This window comes from Festucalex cinctus, chromosome 8 (genome assembly GCF_051991245.1).
Source record: "Festucalex cinctus isolate MCC-2025b chromosome 8, RoL_Fcin_1.0, whole genome shotgun sequence".
Lineage (NCBI taxonomy): Eukaryota > Metazoa > Chordata > Actinopteri > Syngnathiformes > Syngnathidae > Festucalex > Festucalex cinctus.
The window spans coordinates 15,044,437-15,066,021 of record NC_135418.1 but is presented as its reverse complement, the minus strand read 5'-3'; the positions used below and the strand labels follow the sequence as shown (position 1 = coordinate 15,066,021).

Sequence of the window (21,585 nt, the reverse complement as noted above, 5' to 3'; positions counted from 1 at the left end):
CTGTTCTCAGGTGGGCCGGATCAGTAAAAGAATGTCAACTCCAACTATTTAGTTTTGTTTTTCAGTACTATGCTTTATCATTCAGCCTACATTTGTAGCCCACCCTACATATTATAATCACGGATGACAAGGGATCTTTTCTAAGCACAACACATTTATTCACAAACAATGGAGAAAAAAAAATGATTTTCATGTTTGGCATTGAATGTGTTAACAACTGGTTTATTTTAACAGTTGAGTGAATGCAGTTTTACACCTGAACCAACTCACCACACTAAACAAACTCAAGTGGGAGCTATGAAAAAAAATGTTTTGCCTTAATTGTCATACTGCTTTGAAATAATAATAAATAAAAATATATAATAATAAATAAAAATACAAAAGAAAAGTTTTAGCAGTGCATGGGCAATAAGATTATACTACATCAGCTCAAACTACTAGGCTGGGCCTACTGAAGCTGAGAATATACTGCACAATATTAATTGTCTTTAATATGAAACCAGATTAATCTTATTTTTAATGATCTGTATTCATGAGTGCAAACAAATGTCGTGTCATCACACTTTTTTCTCTCTCTCACTGCACTCCTGCAGTCTACTTGCTGCTGCTGGCTCCTGAAACTTGGCATCTTTTTGCCTTTACAAGTGCGTCGATATCAGGTTTCAAATCCTGAGTAGCAGCACATTTAACAATGTGATTCAAGTGTTCATTTGTTAACCTTGAGCGCTGCTTTGTTTTATTATTGTTCATCACGGAGAAAACCTGTTCACAAAGATAAGTAGTCCCAAACATGGAGAGAACGTTTGCAGCCATGGCTGTTAATTTGGGGTAACCTGGCACAAGATACTGATAAAACGTATCCAATCCCACGGACCCAAATTTATCCTTCATAGCGGAATCGCACTGCAAGTCAATAAGCTCGAGCTGAATGTCAGCTGGCACATCAGAGGGCTTCACTGTAAATGGCGAGCGAAAAAAGCCGAATTTGTTCTCAAGTTCACTGAAAACCTGAAACCTCCGCTCAAACTCTCGCAGCAAATCTGTTATGTTGTCTTTATATTTATCCAAATCGGGACGATCCGGTGCCTTCGGACGCACAGCTGTGAGACATGAGAAGTGCGTGGTGTCACCGCTGGATAGCTGCGTCTCCCACAGCGACAGTTTCATTTTGAACGCACTTATGCTGTCGTAATATTGAGTGACAACTCTATTACGGCCCTGCAATGTAGTGTTAGGTGTATTCAAGTGTTGCGTAATATCAACCATGAAGGCAAGATCCTGCACCCATTCCTTGCATTGAAGTTCCTTTACTGGGCGTTCTTCTCCATGAACTGTCCAATTTCGCCTCGAGCTCAAAGAAGCGCTTGAGTACTGCACCTCTGCTTAACCAGCGCACGTCAGTGTGGTATGGTAGGCCAGCATGAATGTCATGATCACTGAGAAATGAGCCAAACTGGCGGTGATTTAGACCGCGAGCTCTGATGAAATTGACAGTTTTCACAACCACGCTCATAACATGGTTCATTTGCAGTGTTTTGCAACATAACGCCTCCTGGTGCAAAATACAGTGAAATGCCCAAAACTCCTGTCCTCCATTTGCGGTCTGTACTTTGTCACGGAATTTTGTGGCAACGCCTGCCTTTCTCCCCACCATTGATGGCGCACCGTCGGTCGCCAGGCTCACAGCACGGGACCAGTCCGCCTCCACCTTGTCCAGCGCTCCAACGAGAGCGCTGAAAATGTCATCTGCTGTCGTGGTGTCATTCATGGGCACCAATTCAAGCAGCTCCTCGGTGATGGTCAAAGTTTCATCAACACCTCTAATGAATATGGCCAGTTGAGCAATATCTGTGACATCGGTGCTCTCATCTATTGCAATTGAAAATGCGATAAATGATTTGTTTTTCTCTTGCAATTGGCTGCTCAAGTCACTTGAGAGTTCTGTCACCCGATCTGCGACAGTGTTCCTCGTTAGACTAATATTGGCAAAGGCCAGTCTCTTTTCAGGGCACACGACTTCTGCAGCCTTCAGCATGCATGTTTTTACAAACTCCCCATCAGCAAATGGCTTGGATGCCTGCACCAGCTCGTTGGCAATAATGTAGCTGGCTCTTACAGCCCCATCAGCGATATCGCGGCTGCGCGTAAAAGCAGACTGCTGTTTCTTCAGACGAGTGACCAATTTGTTTATCTCGTCTTTTCTTATTTGTCCTTTCAAGTCGTCATACTTGTCTTTATGATGAGTCTCGTAGTGGCGCCGAATATTAAACTCTTTGAACACTGCAACTTGCTGATTACAAACCAAGCACACTGGTTTTGCATTCACTTCTGTGAATAAATAATTCTCAGTCCATTTTTCCTGGAAAACCCTGCACTCCGTGTCCACTTTTCTTTTTTTTGACAGTGCCATTTTGGGAAGGGTGTGTTGACCGATAACTTGTTTAGTAGTAGTGGTGAATGGTGAAGCAAGCTTACCGGTTAATTTCTAGTTGGACACATCACGTTGCGAATGTTTATTTCCTGTTACGAACTCGTGTCAGTGCCGCATGCTGGACGTGAGCTCTTTTACTGCCCTCTAGCGGCCGGAGCGAGCATTTGGTTTGTATTTATTTAAAAAAATCATAACTTTTGATAGAAATTAGCTATTGACTCGCTTTTTTTTTTGATATACTCAGAAATTTATGACGGGCCGGATAAAATCATCCAACGGGCCGGGTCCGGCCCGCGGGCCGTATGTTTGACATGCCTGCTCTATTTTGATCAACATACGTGATGCTGGTTGACTTTAAAGTTGATCTTGTTACAGAAAGATTCCATGACAAAGTGACATTGTTATTTTAATGCTTAACAGGTCACCACCATGACACCTTCACACCGTAGAAAATATTTTTAAAAAAAAGGGGAAAAAAAACTCTCACATGTGAAGTTTAGACGCTAATCGTTGTAATGACCTAATACCATTTTTGGTTGTTTGTTTACATTTAGAGACAGCGATAGAAGAGGATATAATGTTGACAATTTTCAGCTTTTCAATACTATTCCCACCGGAAGCAGATGCAGATGAGAAGCGACTACAGGGCGAAAGGGATTTCTCATTTTTTTGGGCACAGAAGCACTTGTTTGCACTTGTCACATTCAAGACAAGCTGGAGAACTTGTTTCTCTACATTGATGAGCGACAAGGAATTTAAGAATTTAGCAGTTACGTAGCTAACAGCAGGCTATACTTGATGGTTCTTGATGTTTGGGGCTTGGTGGACATGACTTCTTAAGAGTTCTCCCTACCACTTGCCTGGTGGCCAGCATTATAAACATCTTACAGTCTTAGAATAAAATAAGCATGATCAGAATTAGGATCATATAGACTGGGTTGTTGACTTTGTTGTTGTCACAGCCAGGTGAGGTTGCAGGACAGGGGTGTGGCAAAACCATCCATTCTGCACTCCCACTTTCAAATTTGAATGCATTCCTCATGGTGAGACACGCCTCATGTTGAGCTCACAGGGAGATTCTTAAGATGAGTGTTTTCACTGTGAAGTTAGTGAGGGAAAGTGCATTCGAAGCTTCCCTTAGTACTCCTACTGATGCAGATTAAATGCTGCAGGCAATTTATATATCTGTTGGTGAAATGAAATACAGTGGACAATATCACAAGCCTATGGAAGGCTGATGGAATTACTGATGTTCAAGTATCTGAATCATGTCAACATGGACTCTGCAGCATCTTACATTGCATTCGTTCATCTTCCTCCAAAATCCAAATTGGCCTTACCTTACCTTAGCGTTCTTTGGCCTCCTGGCTTAGGTGTGGTGCATTTTACCGACACTAGAAATACCTTCATCGTCGAAAATGAGTCACGATGACAACCAAGTGATACCCCATAAAAATACTGTCACAAACATTCTTTGCATTTTATGATCCTACTGAAGACAGATGGCTCAATAACGGCTCATGAAGGCACGAGAGAATAGATTAGACTCATTGTGTTGTTGCAACAAGTGACTGACATTTCCTCAGATCCAGCTACTAAAATTCTATTGACCTGTAAGATGATTTCTCCCCCATGCATACTGATGAGACTATAATTCAATAGTGATTAAAAAAAAAACATCATACAACCTTATTCTTGGGATATTTTGTGAAAAGGAGGGGATGTCATTTGTATGTGGGGAGGGAGTGAATATCAGGAGCTGATCGTCAAGTACTGTTATGACCACCTACTTGAGACCAAGTAGGTTTAACATTCAATAATGTCAAATGATATTTCATAGCTGTAGCATTAGTTTGAATCGTGCATTTATCCTCTGGACACGCCAACACTACCATCCTTGTGCAGCAGTCGTCAGCGGATGGCAAGTTTCCACTCGTCTCCAGTCATCTGCACTTTAAAATTACAATCTCAGATAAATATTCTTTCTTGTAATCCAGAATTCGACAGCTCCAGCTCCACTTGTGGATTTGGCTTGTGTGGCAGCTGCTCGGGTGAGGATCGTCAAGTCCAGTGTGTCTATGACGCGTTCCAGAAGACACACTTCAGAAGGAAAGCAGTTGTAGTATCCAAGATCAATAAAGTTGCATACTACATCAAATGTAACAATTGCCAAAATTGTCTGTTATGTTACACAGCCACCAATTATGCTTCAGTATCACTGGTTGTATTTGGTGAAGTTATCATTGCAAAAATACCAAATGAGTGATGACTAATGATAAAGCAACAGATATATGTGAAAACACAGTTCAGTCCTTTTTTATTTTGTGTTTCCCAGAGGGAGCCATCCCAAAGGGATCAATAAAGTCAAGTCGAAGTCTAAGTCAAATTTTATTTTTTTTTCCTGAAAGTGACAGGGTGATCTAGCTTTTAACCCAATAATAACTCTCATAGGCTCAAGGCCATGTGATCTTAATGATAAAGCCGGCACCTAAAACAGTCAAATGAATCTTTGGTTGAAGTAGCTCAATATTTAATGACTAGGGATTTGGGATCATGCTTCAATTTTTGTACTGCATGCTGTGGAAAAAAAGTGCAAACAGTTTTTGGAGAAATACTAGTCTGCTTTCTGACAATGTGCACTCATGGCACTGACTCTGTGTCTCTAATGATTCAAACACAATTCTCTTTGGTGAGTGACTTAATGGGTTTTCCATCACTAGCATGGCCTAATGATGTAACTTGATACACCTTTCATTTTGTGCAAAAAAAAAAAAAAAAAATGTCCCAAGTCAAGTTATTTTTTATCTTTATTTATTTATTTATTTATTTAAAGGCCATCAAGGTGTTACTTTAAATGTACGTTAGAATTCCATTAGCATTGTTTGTGGGGGGGAGACACTATTTTTTTGTTATTAATATTTTATGACAACAACTTGTAATATAAATGACAATTTGGTAGGAACTTGCCAACCAACAGTTGCTGCTACAATGTTTTGGATCAATACTGAGGGAATGCTGGAAACAGCGAGTGGTTGAGGGAATGCATGTCATACATCTAACTTGCCAAACTGAGATAGCGTGCACAATTTCACATAGCAATGGTAGGCTGACAGCATTAATTATAAGCACGCATGCACGGATTTTGAAAAATAATCTCCTTTGCTAACGCACACAGCACATAAAGACGGCTCCTACAGCAACATGTGAGGACAAACGCTACAATTTGCCTGCTGAACGTTTAAACGGCATGAAATTTCACGGCCCTCTGTCACTTGTTTAAACACAAAGTGTTCCTTGCTGAATTACCGTATTTTCCGCACTATAAGGCGCACCGCATTATAAGGCGCACCTTCAATGAATGACATATTTTACAAATTTTTCCATATATAAGGTGCTGCAGTAGAGGCTGAGGTTACGTTATGCATCCATTAGATGGTGCTGTGCTAAAGGGAATGTCAACAAAACAGTCATATAGGTCAGTCAAACTTTATTAATAGATTACAAACCAGCTTTCTGACAACTCCATTCACTCCCAAAATAAATAAACAGCTGTTTTATTATCTTCTCTGAGGTAAAGTTTTACTATTAGCTAGCGATCCAAGATGGCGGGAACTTCTGTGCATGCACGTCACCGATCGTGCAGGGTCACCGATAGCGTCTTGACAGCGAGACCTGTTGCGGCTCAATAGTAATCCATATATAAGGCGCACCTGATTATAAGGCGCATAGTCAGCTTTTGACAAAATTGAAGGCTTTTAGGTGCGCCTTATAGTGCAGAAAATACGGTAACCCGACGATGCCAAAACCCAAAGTCTGCATTATGAGACTTTGTCAAATGTTTCTGCTAATTAGACACTGAACCGGGTATTATTTATTTATTTATTTATTATTATTATTATTATTATTATTATTATTATTATTATTATTATTATTATTATTATTATTATTATTATTATTATTATTATTATTATATACTAAACTGAGGAGTAAAAGTTAACTAAAACAATGCAACAATATTGATTTATTGACGTGCTCTTACCTTTGTGGGACTTAAACACGAACTAGTAGCCAGCTCTCTGGTCACTCAACTAGCTCATCCACCAGACCGCTCCTTGAAAGTGGTCCAGCTTGTCTGCCAGGCTTTCTTTCCTCTGGCGGGGCCTGGCCTCCCCTGGCTGAGGTGTGGTGCATTGCATCAAAACTAGAAATTTGCGCTCACCAGTGAAAACGGGCGATAGCCCAGTCAATAACAACATTTGTTGCATTCTGTCATGCAGATGAAGTGTCAATAATAACATGTGATTGATCGTTTCTTGAATCCAGCTGATCTAGTAATACTTTTTGCATCCATACAAATGATGATGAAATGATGTTCCAACTATTAAAATGTGATAAGCAGCCAACATGGAAACTTTTTATCAGGGACATTTTCTTAAAAGGAAGGAGTGTCATTGTTTATTTTTTACGTGTTTTCAGGACTGGAAAGTCCTGTTGTTCAGCACTACAGGCATGCATTGTGGGAGGGAGTCAAGTTGGCCAGTAAAAGAGAGAGACGACAGGTTGTAATGGGGAGGGTCCTCACTCCACCCCCCTCAGCTCAGCTTGGCCATAAAAGCAAGCAGACCTTGCAGTCCGACACTCAGAGGGACTCAACTCTCCTTTGAAGCCTGCACATCTTCAGTTCTCTGCTACCTCCTTGACCACCTCAACAACTCCAACATGTTGTCCAGGAAATCCTACTCAGTCTCAGGCTCCAGCAGCAGCTCCAGGAGATCCTTTGCGGGGCCCCAAGCCGGCTTCAGAACGAGCTACACTATTGGTTCCTCTGCTGGTGGTTATGGAGGTGGCAGTTTTGGTGCTAGCAGTTTTGGTGCTGGTGGTTATGGTGCTGGTGGTTATGGTGCTGGTGGTTATGGTGCTGGCGCCTCTATGAGCTCTGGCTCAATGATTGCTGGTGGTTTTGGAAGTGGAGGCGGCTTTGTGGCTCCACCAATCACCGCAGTCACAGTCAACCAGAGTCTGCTGACCCCTCTGACTCTGGAGATTGACCCAACCATCCAGGCTGTCCGCACCCAGGAAAAGGAGCAGATCAAGACCCTCAATAATCGCTTTGCTTCTTTTATTGACAAGGTTGGAAATTTGGATTTTTATTTGTCTTATTTCTGAAATACTGTTTTTACTGGAGGCCTCATTCCTTTAGATTTGAGGTCACACAAAGCGCATCGGTGATTTCTGTACTCTTCTTGCGTCCATCTGGTTGAAGCGTGTGGCATAAATTCCCTCATAGCTCAAAATCTTGAGCAGTGTTGCAACAGTAGGGTGTGGCTGTTCACATGGGGAGGCTGAATTCACAGTCATGGTGGTAAAAGTGGAGCCTTCAAAAATTGATGGATCATGTTAAACCAACCAACCATACAATGTTAAATGTTGTTCATTGAAACAAAAGCAACATAATGCAACTTTAAAAATAAATACTAACTTGTGTGGGCTGTCTTTCCAGGTCCGTTTCCTGGAGCAGCAGAACAAGATGCTGGAGACCAAGTGGAGCCTCCTGCAGGAGCAGACCACAACCCGCTCCAACATCGATGCCATGTTTGAGGCCTACATCAGCAACCTGCGCAGGCAACTCGACGGGCTGGGCAACGAGAAAGTCAAGCTGGAGGGAGAACTGAAGAACATGCAGATCCAGGTGGAGGACTTCAAAACAAAGTGAGTGCTGACAGGATTAGTCCAATTTAATTTTGACACGAGATTGGGATGTTTAATGTCTTGTGTTCCAATAGGTATGAAAATGAAATCAACAAACGCACAGCTGCAGAGAATGAGTTTGTCATCTTGAAAAAGGTAAAATCGGATGGCTGTTAAGTTTAAATACTATATTGAACCGTTTCCTGAACGCTATTTCGGATCTATCCAGGATGTTGATGCTGCCTACATGAACAAGGTGGAGCTGGAGGCAAAAGCCGATGCTCTTCAGGATGAAATCAACTTCCTCAGAGCTGTCTATGAGGCTGTATGTACAATTGCCTAATCATTGCAATTGACGTACTTATGTTGGTCAAATATTTAACTCTGTTGCAACAATTTGTGGTCCTGTAGGAGCTTCGGGAGCTGCAGTCCCAGATCAAGGACACCTCTGTCGTTGTGGAGATGGACAACAGCCGCAACCTGGACATGGATGCCATTGTGGCTGAAGTGCGTGCTCAGTATGAGGATATTGCCGCTCGCAGCAAGGCTGATGCAGAGACCTGGTACAAACAGAAGGTAAAAGCAACGCTAACATTCATTTCTGATCTTTCTCCCTATTAACCATACATAATAATATATTGTGTTGTATTTTCCATAACAGTATGAGGAGATGCAGAGCTCTGCTGGTCAGTACGGTGATGACCTTCGCTCAACCAAAGCTGAGATCGCTGAGCTGAACCGCATGATTGCCCGTCTTCAGAATGAGATCGAGGCTGTCAAGGGACAGGTAACGAAAAGTTCCACAAGATCTCAAGGTAACTTATTCATGAAGATGACGTGAAAGAGCTTTTTGCTCTAAAAACCTTTCCGCAGAGGGCCACCCTTGAGGCACAGATTGCAGAGGCAGAGGAGCGCGGTGAGTTGGCAGTGAAGGATGCCAAGCTCCGCATCAAGGATCTGGAGGAAGCTCTTCAGAGAGCCAAGCAGGACATGGCCCGCCAGGTGCGTGAATACCAGGAGCTGATGAACGTCAAGATGGCCCTGGACATTGAAATCGCCACTTATAGGAAGCTGCTGGAAGGAGAGGAATGCAGGTAGAATATGAAAGGATACTTCTGAGGCGTATCATGAGTCATGCCGTTATTAACAAAATCATTGTGCCATTATTAGACTGGCTGCTGGACCCTCCAGCGCAACTATTCACGTGCAGCAGTCTTCAGGTGGTGGTAAGTCGTCCCATCTTCTACAGTGCTCGCATTTAAAAAAAACAAAAACAAACAAACAGATCCAAACATTACTTTCTTCTGTTTCAGGATACTCCAGCTCCGGCTCGGCTGGTGGATTTGGTTTCGGTGGCGGCAGCATGGCTGCCGGTTTGGGTGGAAGCAGCATGGCTGGTGGTTACGGTGGTAGTGTCACAATGTCCAGTGTGTCAACGAACAGCTCCAGAAGATACCATTAAGAAAGACAACAGTCCCTCTTGCCTTCAGTGTGCTATCAAATATCAACGAATAGGCAAAAAGACCCTGTATCTTACAGTCACCAGTTGTGCCTCAGAATCGCTGGGTGTCGGTCATCATCGCTGAAGAGTTTCTAAAACTGTTCGGAAAGACCCTCGCAGAAATGCCATGAGTGATAACTGCTGAAAAAGTAATAAATACATCTGAACACACAGGTCACTCGTTTTTGTGTTCCCTTCTTGTGTACTGCCTTCTTGCTTGCTGCAAACACAATCTTTTTTCCACAAGTGTTGTCCGTGAGATCTGTGCCAGGGTGGTGTCTTTGATGGATGGTGAATGCAGGCAGAGATGGAGTGTCTTTCCACAGAAGTCTGACACTGACCCATTCTGCTGGTAGGAATTGATAGATGTTCAGGCTCATGATAAACTTTGTCGACTAAATTCATGTTAACAGAGTGATTATGGATAACCGGAGAACAGCTGGGCAGTCCTGATAAGGCCGACTCTCGCCTTTGTCTCTATGTCCTTTGTGCCCTTTAAGTCACACATGGTTAATGTTGATACTCAAAGAGTATGTTATAAATTGTTAGGTCATGGGCCTCCTTATGCATGCCTGCCTTGGACAAAATACCAACATTTGAGTCATTTGGGGAGGTTTGGAGAAACGCCTATAAAACATATGCTCAGTCAATATTTATATTGCAAAAATATGAATAATCACTAGAAAGCCGTTTAGAGATCCAACAAATCCACTATTTCTTCAGTTAAAGTTATTGAACTTTTATGAATTGGTAGATTACAGCATTCTGCAAATTATGCTAAAAGCGCATAACAAAACGTTGCCATTGAATATTCCAAAGATTTGAAAAAAGAGAAATCAAGTACAAGTTGAAAGGAGCGCTGATCTTTAAAAAAAACAACACCTAAGATTTAGGATCAGACTGATGGAGAACTGTGTTTCAATAAAAGGAATCAGCTTATGGAACAATCAGAATCCAATTCAAAAATTACATTCAAAAGAATGACTAAAGCCATCTTATTAAAGAAATATGAACAAGATTAGGATTGAACATTATGCCATTGTCATTTTTGTTGTTACGAATGTCAAAAATTAAATTGTAAACCGAGTACAGATGTGATTCTGACACTTGCTGTCAAAATTGTATTTATTTTTTTCTTTTTTTGAATTTATTTTGTTGTTGTTTATGTTGTTTTTCAGTTACTTCACCTTGTAAATGAACCTCAGGGAGATACGGGGCAGATACAATAAGACTTCTTTCTGCTCCTTTTCATTCAATAATGAAGAACATTGTTATATAATGTCTTTTTCTTTTAAAAATGAATGAAATAAGTGAATAAAAAGAAATGGAATGAAATTTGCCAAGTTTTCCTTTATGGCAAAATGCTAAAATGGCAAAGTAAACACTATTTGGTGATGCAATGGAAGGATTTGGCCAACAATGTTATGAGGTTTATGTGTTGATTATCACAAAACATATTTGCTTGCTTTGGCATAAATGAAATGAATGAGGTAATCAGGTAATAAATATCTTCAAATTGAAGAATGGGTAATTGTCGAGGGTTTGCCCTCTTCACATTTGCGACATTCAAGAACTCTACCTGAGGCGGCTTCCTATTTCAGAGGCAGATTTGTGTCGTTTGTGGTTTGCTGAATTTTCTATTGCGGTAACAAATTGCGTGTTCAGCTTCTCTGAACAAAGGGCAAATATGGAAAACAACATTCAGTGAAAGGTTTGACAAATTCATGGTGTATGAAATATGTTAGTAAACATTAGCACAGATTTTGCACTGTATCAATGTTTTTACATATTGGATTTTTTTCTAATGCACACTGGAGGTGGCCTAATTTTCTCTAAATGCATTTTACCTCAACTGGACCTTTTAGACCGCAGACCTCTAAAGACAAACATCTGTATTTATACCTCGACTTAAGCATAATATTGCATGCAGAGTCTCCCTTAAGACATAAATCAATGCAGGTTTCTAAGCACCAATTATTTTGTCTTGCTCAGCAGTGAAGGGAATATTTCAAATAGCTAAAAGTTCACTTGTTATTATGTGTCATTGCCTCTCCCTATACTTCTTAACATAACCACTCATCAGAGTCTCTGTCACTGCTCTGACATGTAACAAAAGAAAACCAGTTTGTCTTGTTTGCAAGTTTGGCCTGTGTCCATCCGTATAAATCACCCCATTCACTGCATGGTGCTACTTTATTGCATGAAGTATATAAAGTAACTTTACAACTATATGCATCCTTTGAAGGGATTATATTATCTCTGCAAACAGATCTAAAAGGAGTAATAAAACATAAACCATGTCAGGCTGTTCAGTTTTTGTAAGACTCGCTGGATGTCCACTCAGCCAAGATGTTGACTGACGGACAAAATGAAAAATCTAAAGAAAACTACTACTGTGCTGTCACAGCAAGTTCAAAGATTTGCTACACCACCCTCTGTTAAGATCATGCTGGTTTTATCAATCTATATTGAAAACTACTGGAGCGAGAAATGATAGTGTGTCACAGGTAGGGAGGCGTAAGCTGTGGATGTGGCAGTAAAGCGGCTCTGACAGGTCGATGAGTTAAGGGCATGCATCAGCGAGAAAGATGATCGAGCTTAGAGAGGAAAAAGGTGCTTAACCCAATCAGATCAGCTATGTATGCACAGGACCAAAGGCAAAGCATAATATTATTACTGTGATCTTTACAGTGTATACTGTATGTTATTCTACATGGACAAAAGCATTAAGTAGGACAGGAACCTAAAATGCAAAATGGGTGGAGTTTTTTTTTGCAGATAAGACATTTCAGACAAGATGTTGAAGGCACCTTTAAAATAAACACTGTGAAGCGAAAAACAACGTGAACTGCCACAAGCGCTGCCCTCAAACCTGGTTTGAGAGAATGCTTCCCACAGCAAATGCAAAACCAATATTTGAAGACACCTCCAGTTATGAAACGCTTCAGGCATAAGAGGTAACATTTCAGGAAGAAGCGCTGAGGGCATCTACTGGATGGAAGTTGTACAACCAAAATTTGTCTTGTGTGATACTTGTCATTGGCTCCACAAATAGAATTAACACACATTTTTTGTTGTTGTTGTTGATGATGTTGAAAGCACTGAAATGTAATGATAATAAACACGGAAGCTTCACCCTCTAAAGATAATTGCAGCTTTCCCCGCTGTGCATTGTGTGCATATCTGCGTGTATGTCACAAACTGGTTCTACAAAATCAACCTCGGTTGAAATGTTACATGTATATTATACAAACCATCGCAAATGCTGGCAATTTGACTCAAATAAATCCTTCACTTTCCACAACTTAATTTCCTCTGATATGAGGTTTTATTACATTGTGTTATAGCAACCCCTATTGTTCATGAAGTGAACAGCTCCGAGCTAGACTTCTTTGACAGGTACACAGTAAATGGTAAATGGACAGAGCTTATAGTGCTTTATCTACCAGAAAGCGCTTTTTTACAATGCGTCACATTCCCCGCTTCACACACGCTCATAACAGGTCAGCAGTGGTCAGCTGCAGCCATGCAAGGCGCTGCCAAGTCTCCCTGTGGCAAATGGGGGTTCAGTGTCTTGCTCAAGGACACTTCAACAAGGTCGATAGTATTTGAAAATGCAAGGTTTAAATGTTTATTTTAGTGTACATTGTGGCAAAGTAATTGTATTTTATTGTTTTGTTTTTCCGCACTGTTTGGATGGTAATTTTTCTCTGGTTTATTCTACCTGTGAGTTGATCAACTGCAAAATATGCTAAAGCTAAGATATTATAATACCAGATGTTTTTGGAAGTATATTGTCATCATGTCCACATAATAGGCTTTTTTTTTTTTTTAATATCTCTAGTATTTTGTGCACAGTTTTATTATTGTAATATCACACAATTGTCAGTTAAAAAAAAAACCAAAACCTTTTGGAACCATCAAAATATACTACCATACCATCCCTCTAATAAGTATTTCCAAGCTGATCGGAAAGTTCATTCTTTACTGTGGCTCCAGTTGTAAAGTCATTGGTCCCGTCTTCAGGTAGTCACGACCCCCATCAGTGACATTGTTAAACACTGGGCTCTCTGCTTGATGAAGCTGGACAGGCGATGGACGGAGACATGATGGGGGAGGTAAGAACCCAAGTGGTCTTGATGATGTTACTGCCCAAGGGCACGTCAAAATCACAATGGTATCATACTGTTTTATTTACAGCACTTATGGGGAAAGTCAAACATATATATATATATCCATCCATCCATCCATCCATTTTCTTGACCGCTTATTCCTCACAAGGGTCACGGGGGCTGCTAGCGCCTATCTCAGCTGGCTCTGGGCAGTAGGCAGGGGACACCCTGGACTGGTTGCCAACCAATCGCAGGGCACACAGAGACGAACAACCATCCACACTCACACCTCGGGACAATTCGGAGCGCCCAAATTAACCTGCCATGCATATCTTTGGAATGTGGGAGGAGACCGGAGTACCCGGAGAAGACCCACGCGGGCACGGGGAGAACATGCAAACTCCACCCAGGAAGGTCCGAGCCTGGACTCGAACCGGAGACCTCAGAACTGGGAAGCGGACGTGCTAACCACTCGACTACCGTGCCGCCCTATATATATATATATATATATATATATATATATATATATATATATATATATATATATATATATATATACACACATATATATATATATATATATATATATATATATATATATATATATATATATATATATATATATATATATATATATATATATATATACACACATATATATATATATATATATATATATATATATATATATATATATATATATATATATATATATATATATATATATATATATATATATATATATATATATTACAAGAAGCACAAATTTGAATTTCATGCTAAGAAATTGTAAGGTGGAAGGTATTAACTCTCTTTAAAGCCCAGGAGAGGCTTGCATGGCTTTTTTTATTTTTTTTAATCTCACATGTGCAGATTAGAGGATGGTTTGCTGACTACATGGAATACACTTTCAGCTCTTCTGGGAGAACAGCATGTGACTGCATAGAAAGGCGTGTCGGTTGAATTTAGGAGGTCTTGAAAATATTCTTACCTCAGACTCGCCACGTCTTGTCCTGAACCAAATATTGTGACAAATCACCTTGAAAATATCACAGATTTGATGAGACTGCGCATTAGTGCTCATTTTTATGTAAGTAAATGCACTGAAGGTCGATGTTGTGTTGGCATTGTTGGCCCAATTGACATCACATCACAGGCACAGCTTGGAGCAGTTTTTCCAGACCTCAAAATCTTTCCTCAGCAGGAACTTATCCCTTGATGAGCCCCGTCAAGGGATTTGTTCCACTCTCCTCGTCATCTCTCACTAAGCCGCACCACCTTTTTTCATATTTTCTCACCCTTCACTTTGACCACAGGCCTCTTATTTGGCCTGCACTGTTTTTTGGTTTGTCATATTTTTCATCCAACAGCAACCTTTTGAATGTGGAAGCAAAGTTTCAAGGGTCTGAGCTCCCCATTCCGACTGCTGATTGACACATACATGAACAAAAGGTGTTCAGTTTGTTTCTTTTATCTGGTTTTAAGTGGATGAAGCATGCTAGCATGATTCATTGTGACATTAGACCATTTGAAGACACATGGGAATAATGACGGAACTTTAAAGGCTTCAGTTAACATAACAAATGCATTTTGGGACAGTAGAAGAAACTGTAAACTCCAAACAGAATGGCCAGAGGAAGACTACAATCCTGAACCTTCATGCTATTAGGCAGTTGTGCAAACCAGTCTGTCACTGTGCCTCCCTCATATAATTATAAATACCGTATTGTGTAACTGACTGTGATACCGTAGACCACCACAGCATTCTTGTTAACTCATTCACTGCCATTGACGGAAAAAGACGTCAATGTCAATTTTTTTTTTTGCTGAACTGGCAGTGAATGTGTTAAGGTTGAGAGGATCTTGCAGTCCAATGAGGAAAGACTCATCTTGTCCGTACAATGGATTAGCTGCGGTGACAGGTCATTAAATACCTGGAAGCGAAGGCTAATCAGAATGTCAGCAGAGCCGCATGCCTCGGGAAATTATCGCCTCAGTTCGAACGTTCAAAGCTCATCTGTACTAATAGTATTGTCACCATGTTGGCATTTTTATGGCCACCTACAGCCAATTGCAAATGCAAACACTATGACAACATATCCATAATTCAGGGTTTGTAGGGTTCTTACATTGAAGCGGTATAAATTCAGCACACCATGACAGGAAATGCAAATCTTTAAAGTCGGAAATGTGTTTACTTTAGCATGTAAGAGTTATAGTGCTGAGACTTGTGGCATCATTACCTCCACCATTGAGGTTATGTTTTAAACTGCCCTCATTTGTCTTTCTGTCTGCTTCAGTGACAGATTAAGTGAAAACACATCCCAAGAGATCAAAAGCCCATTAGATTTTGGGCGCTTGTGATGGCCTCAAAGAAAACAAAAACTTGATGAAAAAATCTTGAGCTCGCTGGACGCAGAAATCATTCATTCGTCATTCAGTAATGAACGCTAGTTAGTTGATAAATGATGACCATTCTATATGACAGAATAAAGGCCCATATGATAAAATAACAGTGACTAGACAAACTAAGAGTGACTAATATAGGCACATAGCAAATGCATATCACCTGGCTACATTATCACATTATTGTCATTTGGGACATAGTAACTGCATAAGACAAGACAAGTTGAGTGGCTACTGCATCACCATCATTTAGGGACATGGTAAATGCAACACTTTACTGCAATAAGCATCTGACAACATCATAATACAACGATCCCATGAACCAACCCATTAACAGTCATTACAAACAAATTGACATTTATATTTGGAGAGTAAGAATAAAAATATGGATAAATAGTTTAAATTGCCAATGTAATTTATTTATTAGTTAGCTGTGATGACAATTATTAGATCATTCCCATTTCTAATCAAATAATGTTATTCTTTATGAGCACTGAATTATTCCTGAATTTGTATTGTTCTGAGCAGTGGCGCTCCTCCCATTAAGGCGGATTAGGCAGATGCGAGGGGTGCTCATGAGCAAAAAGGGCGACAGGGAGAGGAGAAGTTCTTTTTAAATTTATTTTTAAATGAATCCTCAAAAGCTGTTCCGGTGAGCGCTGCTCATTCATGGATTTACTTATAGTATGGAAGCCCTGCGCTCATCACATCACCATGCCCACGCTTAATCCAGTATTCATATAAATCTCTGCTTTGCGAGAGAAGCGCACATACGTCATTCAAGTCGGCGGCTGTAAAAGTGATGCTACCTAGCCCGATGTTAGCCGACCCCCACGTGTGTACAACCGCTCTTTAGTTAAGAAAATGAAATGAAAACGCTACTATGCTGTCCTGGCTCAAAAAAAAAAAATAAAAAAAATAAATCACGGTCAGACTCAGATGGATGCACAGGCTGATACAGCACGGACGTACTAAATAAACTGGGCTTCCGCAGCACACTTTCCACGGTATTTTCTTCTTCTACAGCGAAAATACCAGTGTGTGACGCCCGGTTGTACCGATAAGTATAAAATAAGTGTGGGAGATGCTCTAAATGCAGATTCCATCAGTAAGAGTTTGAATAGAAATGTTTTATCATAAGGTACTGAGTGCTACCCAGATTGGTCTGCATCATCAGAACCAGGTATCAGAACCATCAACAATGAAATGAAAGCAAAGCACACAAGAAAAAACAATTCTTGTGAAATGTAAACCTAACTTCTGCAAGTCCCGATTCACGATACTGAGAGAATACTCTGAATGGTTGATGTAAACGATTAAGTTTGTTCTTTGCTAGGCTCTCATGATCTCATACAGGGATTTATTGTATTACAATTACAATTATTAATATTGCACTGCAACTGCGGTTGTAAAATTCCAGAGACGCGAAGCTACCGTGTGCCCTGTGTGAGTTTATGATAAAATATTTTGTGATTGGTCTAAAAAGTTGCGTGGTGTCGTGTTTGTGGTTGGTCTAATAAGTTGTGCACACATTTGGGGGGGGGGGGGGGGGGGGGGGCACTACCAGAAATCCTGCCTAGGGTGCCAAGTTGGTGAGGAACATCACTGGTTCTGAGCTATAAAGTATTTCCCGTTTCAGCATAAGAAAAGCTTTTCCATCAAGCACTCAGCTGTGTGTTGCATTCATCCTGGAGAGCAGAATGATAGATCCCACAATGAAGCAATTAAGGACCCACACAAATGCCAACTGTCGTGCTCCTGTCTGGGCCTGAGGCCAGATGTGAACAAGATGCCCCATGTGGGCTTACTTTCTGCCAGTCTAACAACGAGAAACGTTATTAGCCGGGAGCAGGGAGCAAGGCAACACTCAAAGTTATCTCTGTGTGTCCCATAATAACGAATCTGTTAAATTAGGTTGATGGATGCAACTATTATTATTACTACAGGTAAATGTAACAAACAAACAAACAAACAAACAAACAAACAAACAAACAAACAAACAAACAAACAAACAAACAAACAAACAAACAAACAAACAAACAAACAAACAAACAAACAAAAGCAGAATGTAATGATCAGAACATCACTAAATGTTTGATTACGATTTATCAAAATCCACGCTATCTGGAACAAACGCTCATTTGCTCTTTGTTGGGCTTTGAATGAGTGGGTGATAAATGGTGAAGCTCTGCCCTCCTAGGATCTCAGTTCTATATATTTGGTCCTAGGATCTGTAGTTTCTGAGTGCTGCTTATTGTTTCTGCTTTTTTATTTATTTATTTATTTATGTATTTATTTATGTATTTATTTATGTATTTATTTATTTATTTATTTTATTAAAGCCATGGTCTCTCAAAATGAGACTCAACTGGTTTGTGGTGGCTTCTGAAAAAAATGCTCGTCTGTCCAGTGATTTTCAGAACATTTTCAGAACTTATCCATCCATCCATCCATCCATCCATCCATCCATCCATCCATCCATCCATCCATCCATCCATCCATCCATCTTCTTAACCGCTTAGGGTTGCAGGGTGCTGGAGCCTATCCCTATTCAGGCAGTAGGCGGGGTACACCCTGAAGTGGTTGCCAGCCAATTGCAGACTTTTCATAATTAATCACCTCTATTCCTCTCATGATTTTATAATTTTAACATCTGGGTACACGGCAGCAGAGCACTTGTTCATATTCGTCAGAGGGGAGCTTGTCCGTTTATTGGGTTAGCATGCCACTGTAATAAAAGTCCATCTGTTTGAAGACTTTACTGCAACAGTCCTGTGGAAATGAAGCTTGTGTTTTGCATGCAAGAAACACTTGTCTTTTTGTTATACAGTAGTGGACTAAATCACTTTTTTTTTTTTTTTATTCGTGTTTTTAAATGTAGTATGGATACATAAGTAGGGTGTTGATTGAATACATTAAAACTGATAAATCATTCACTCAAACGTTATTGATAAATGCATCAATAACAATGAAACTAAAGAGATTTAAAATATTAAAAACAAGCGTAATTTTTTTAAAAGGCTAAAGATAATAGCAACCAATGGGAGCTAAAATATGTAAATACATAAAATAATGTGTTTTAAAAGCAAAATAAAAAAGTGAGTCTTGACATCTCAGGGTTGACCATTTACAAAACCTGTCAACTGGAAGGCCATGAAAACAAGTGAACTTAAAAGCACCTGTGCGTGCAGTACTGATGAAAATTAGGAGAAGATTAAAAATCAGTGGACTGCACTCTGTGCCCACTGTGCAGAAATGCCAAAGGCTGGAGAGAGTGAACATAGGAAGATAATTAAATCTCCTCCTGTGCAAAAAGCTTGCTGTAATAAGCTTGGCACATTAACGCTTTGCTTGACAGCAAGAATAGAAACTGCTCGACGGGCATGGTACGGGGTGTGCATTCACAAAGCTATTGGGGGCCGAGTCACTTCATTTAAGCGAAAATTGATGGTAAATGTATATTCAATTTTCATTTATAAATCACTTTGTTTTCTCCTGCAGCAGCATCTCGACATGAGATGCACATGACTCAAGTTCTATTTGAGACATTTGAATTCGGCAGCGTTTCATCAAATATGATGCGCGATGCATTCATCAGCACACAAGCTGCTCTATCTTTATTCATTGCATGTTTCTGTCAAGCGACATTAGCCTCGGGGGGGAAGGCAGCCTGCAGAGAGATGCTCAATGTGGCGCAGCTGCTGCTGCCGGCACTCTCCTCGACAACATCCTCGCCTCTCAGCAGCAGCCAGTTACAATTGTGCCAGGAATGAACAGTGAAGATTTACTGAAGCGCAAAAACATACCCAGTGAACCAGGAAATGATGGCGCGCTTTTTGCCATCATATAATTCTTCCTAAATGGTCAGCGGGATGACAGTGACAGAGGAGAGCGGCTGGCCAACCATCTGTCTCGCCACCAAGTGATGAATTCTGTGGGCTGTGAAAACACTTTGCTCCACTTGAGAACCTGTATTGAGGTCCCATGTTCATAAATGCTCTTGGGTGGGGAAAAGACATTTCATCAGGTGAAAACAATTGATGCCTTTTGCAGTTTCCAGTCTGGTGCTTTTGTGTGGCGTAAATGAGGGATACTTTATTTTACTCCCCAACTTTAATGTTGTTCACCAGGACTGGACACAGTGCAGTATTTTAGGTAGGGTACTCAATGTTGACAAATGTGATGAGACACCTTAGGGGTGTAACGAATACAGTATATATAAACAGACAAGGTCACATTTATTCCCCCACAGACCTCCAGGAGTAAAGAGTTTTCTATTTTATCTCTAATTTTGCATTTGAATATGAGTCGTGTATGGAAGGCACAATCTTGGGACTTTGAATATCTCACATAACCTCAAACAAATCATTTTCTGTTGGTCACATGACAAGAATACAGCAGGTGCTTGCATCTACAGTAATTACTCCCACAGTCTGAGAAAACAAACTGATTAATGGCCACATGCTCATATCCAGCGTACTGTCATGCCAATTGTACTACTTTGCTCTGTAAAAACAACTTTATTCGCCGCCTTAATAAGTAAGATCAATTATATTAGCTCAGATTTTCTTGGTTCATATGACTGATCCATGATGAATGAAACTAAACTCCAATCACCTTCCTTTTTTTACAAAAGTGTGGAACCGCCAATGTGTGGTAAAAAGTTTTGACTGGGCGATCTTGTTTGAATGTCTGGATAAAGACGTTCGAATGTACTGCATAGTCATACTGAGAAAGTCCTTTGAATGGTAAAATGTAGGCCAAATGCTAAAAATATAGCATTTCTACCCATAATGCCACAGGGTATTGAGTTGTGCAGTTGTGGCATTACCCCAATTGAATGTTTTTAGCATTTAGCCTACATGTACTGCTAGCCAATACAAATGGGGAAACAGTAGTACCCACAAAGGGTTCCCAGTTCTTTTTTTTTTTTTTTTTTTTACTAGATCACTAAACATAAAATTCTGTAAAAGCTCTGAAGTTGGGCTCACTTTTTGTTCTTTTTGTTTTTTGATATGTAGTAATTTAAGTGTAATGTAACACTGAATGCACTGTAGTTACAATTTTTCCAAAGAAATTGTGTCATTTTAGCAACTTTTTTAAATTATTATTTTATTTTCTATTTTTTTTTCATTTTAGCAATTTCTATGATTTTTTTCTTTTTAAGTGAGTAGTGATTATTGATTAATCTAGTGACTATATTGACTTCCTCCACCCGCATGCCCGAAGTAAAAAATAAAAATAAAACAACTTGTGCATTTTGCAAACAACATACTCACAAATCTGAACTAAAAAAAAAAACCCTCAAGACATTGTTGTTATATTATTCAATAAGCAACTTTAAATTTGCAGTATACAATAAGTTACTGGTTTGATATTTTCACGACTCATTTGCAAAGATTGATTTAAGATCCCTCCGCGTAATTGTCTGATAGCCGCTTCACCGG

The 21,585-nt window shown here is 40.1% G+C and overlaps 1 protein-coding gene and 1 pseudogene across 1 annotated transcript; one reads left to right on the top strand and one right to left on the bottom strand.

Moving 5' to 3' along the window:
* Window positions 1-241: 241 nt before the first annotated feature.
* Window positions 242-2,489, bottom strand: LOC144024003 (general transcription factor II-I repeat domain-containing protein 2A pseudogene; annotated as a pseudogene).
* Window positions 2,490-7,054: 4,565 nt separating this feature from the next.
* LOC144023346 (keratin, type II cytoskeletal 8-like) lies at window positions 7,055-9,793 on the top strand. The gene is made up of 9 exons (XM_077528655.1): window positions 7,055-7,561; window positions 7,932-8,140; window positions 8,215-8,275; window positions 8,349-8,444; window positions 8,531-8,695; window positions 8,781-8,906; window positions 8,993-9,213; window positions 9,290-9,345; window positions 9,433-9,793. The coding sequence occupies exons 1-9, from the start codon at window positions 7,151-7,153 to the stop codon at window positions 9,579-9,581; spliced, it is 1,494 nt and encodes a 497-aa protein (XP_077384781.1). The 5' UTR covers window positions 7,055-7,150; the 3' UTR covers window positions 9,582-9,793.
* Window positions 9,794-21,585: the final 11,792 nt, after the last annotated feature.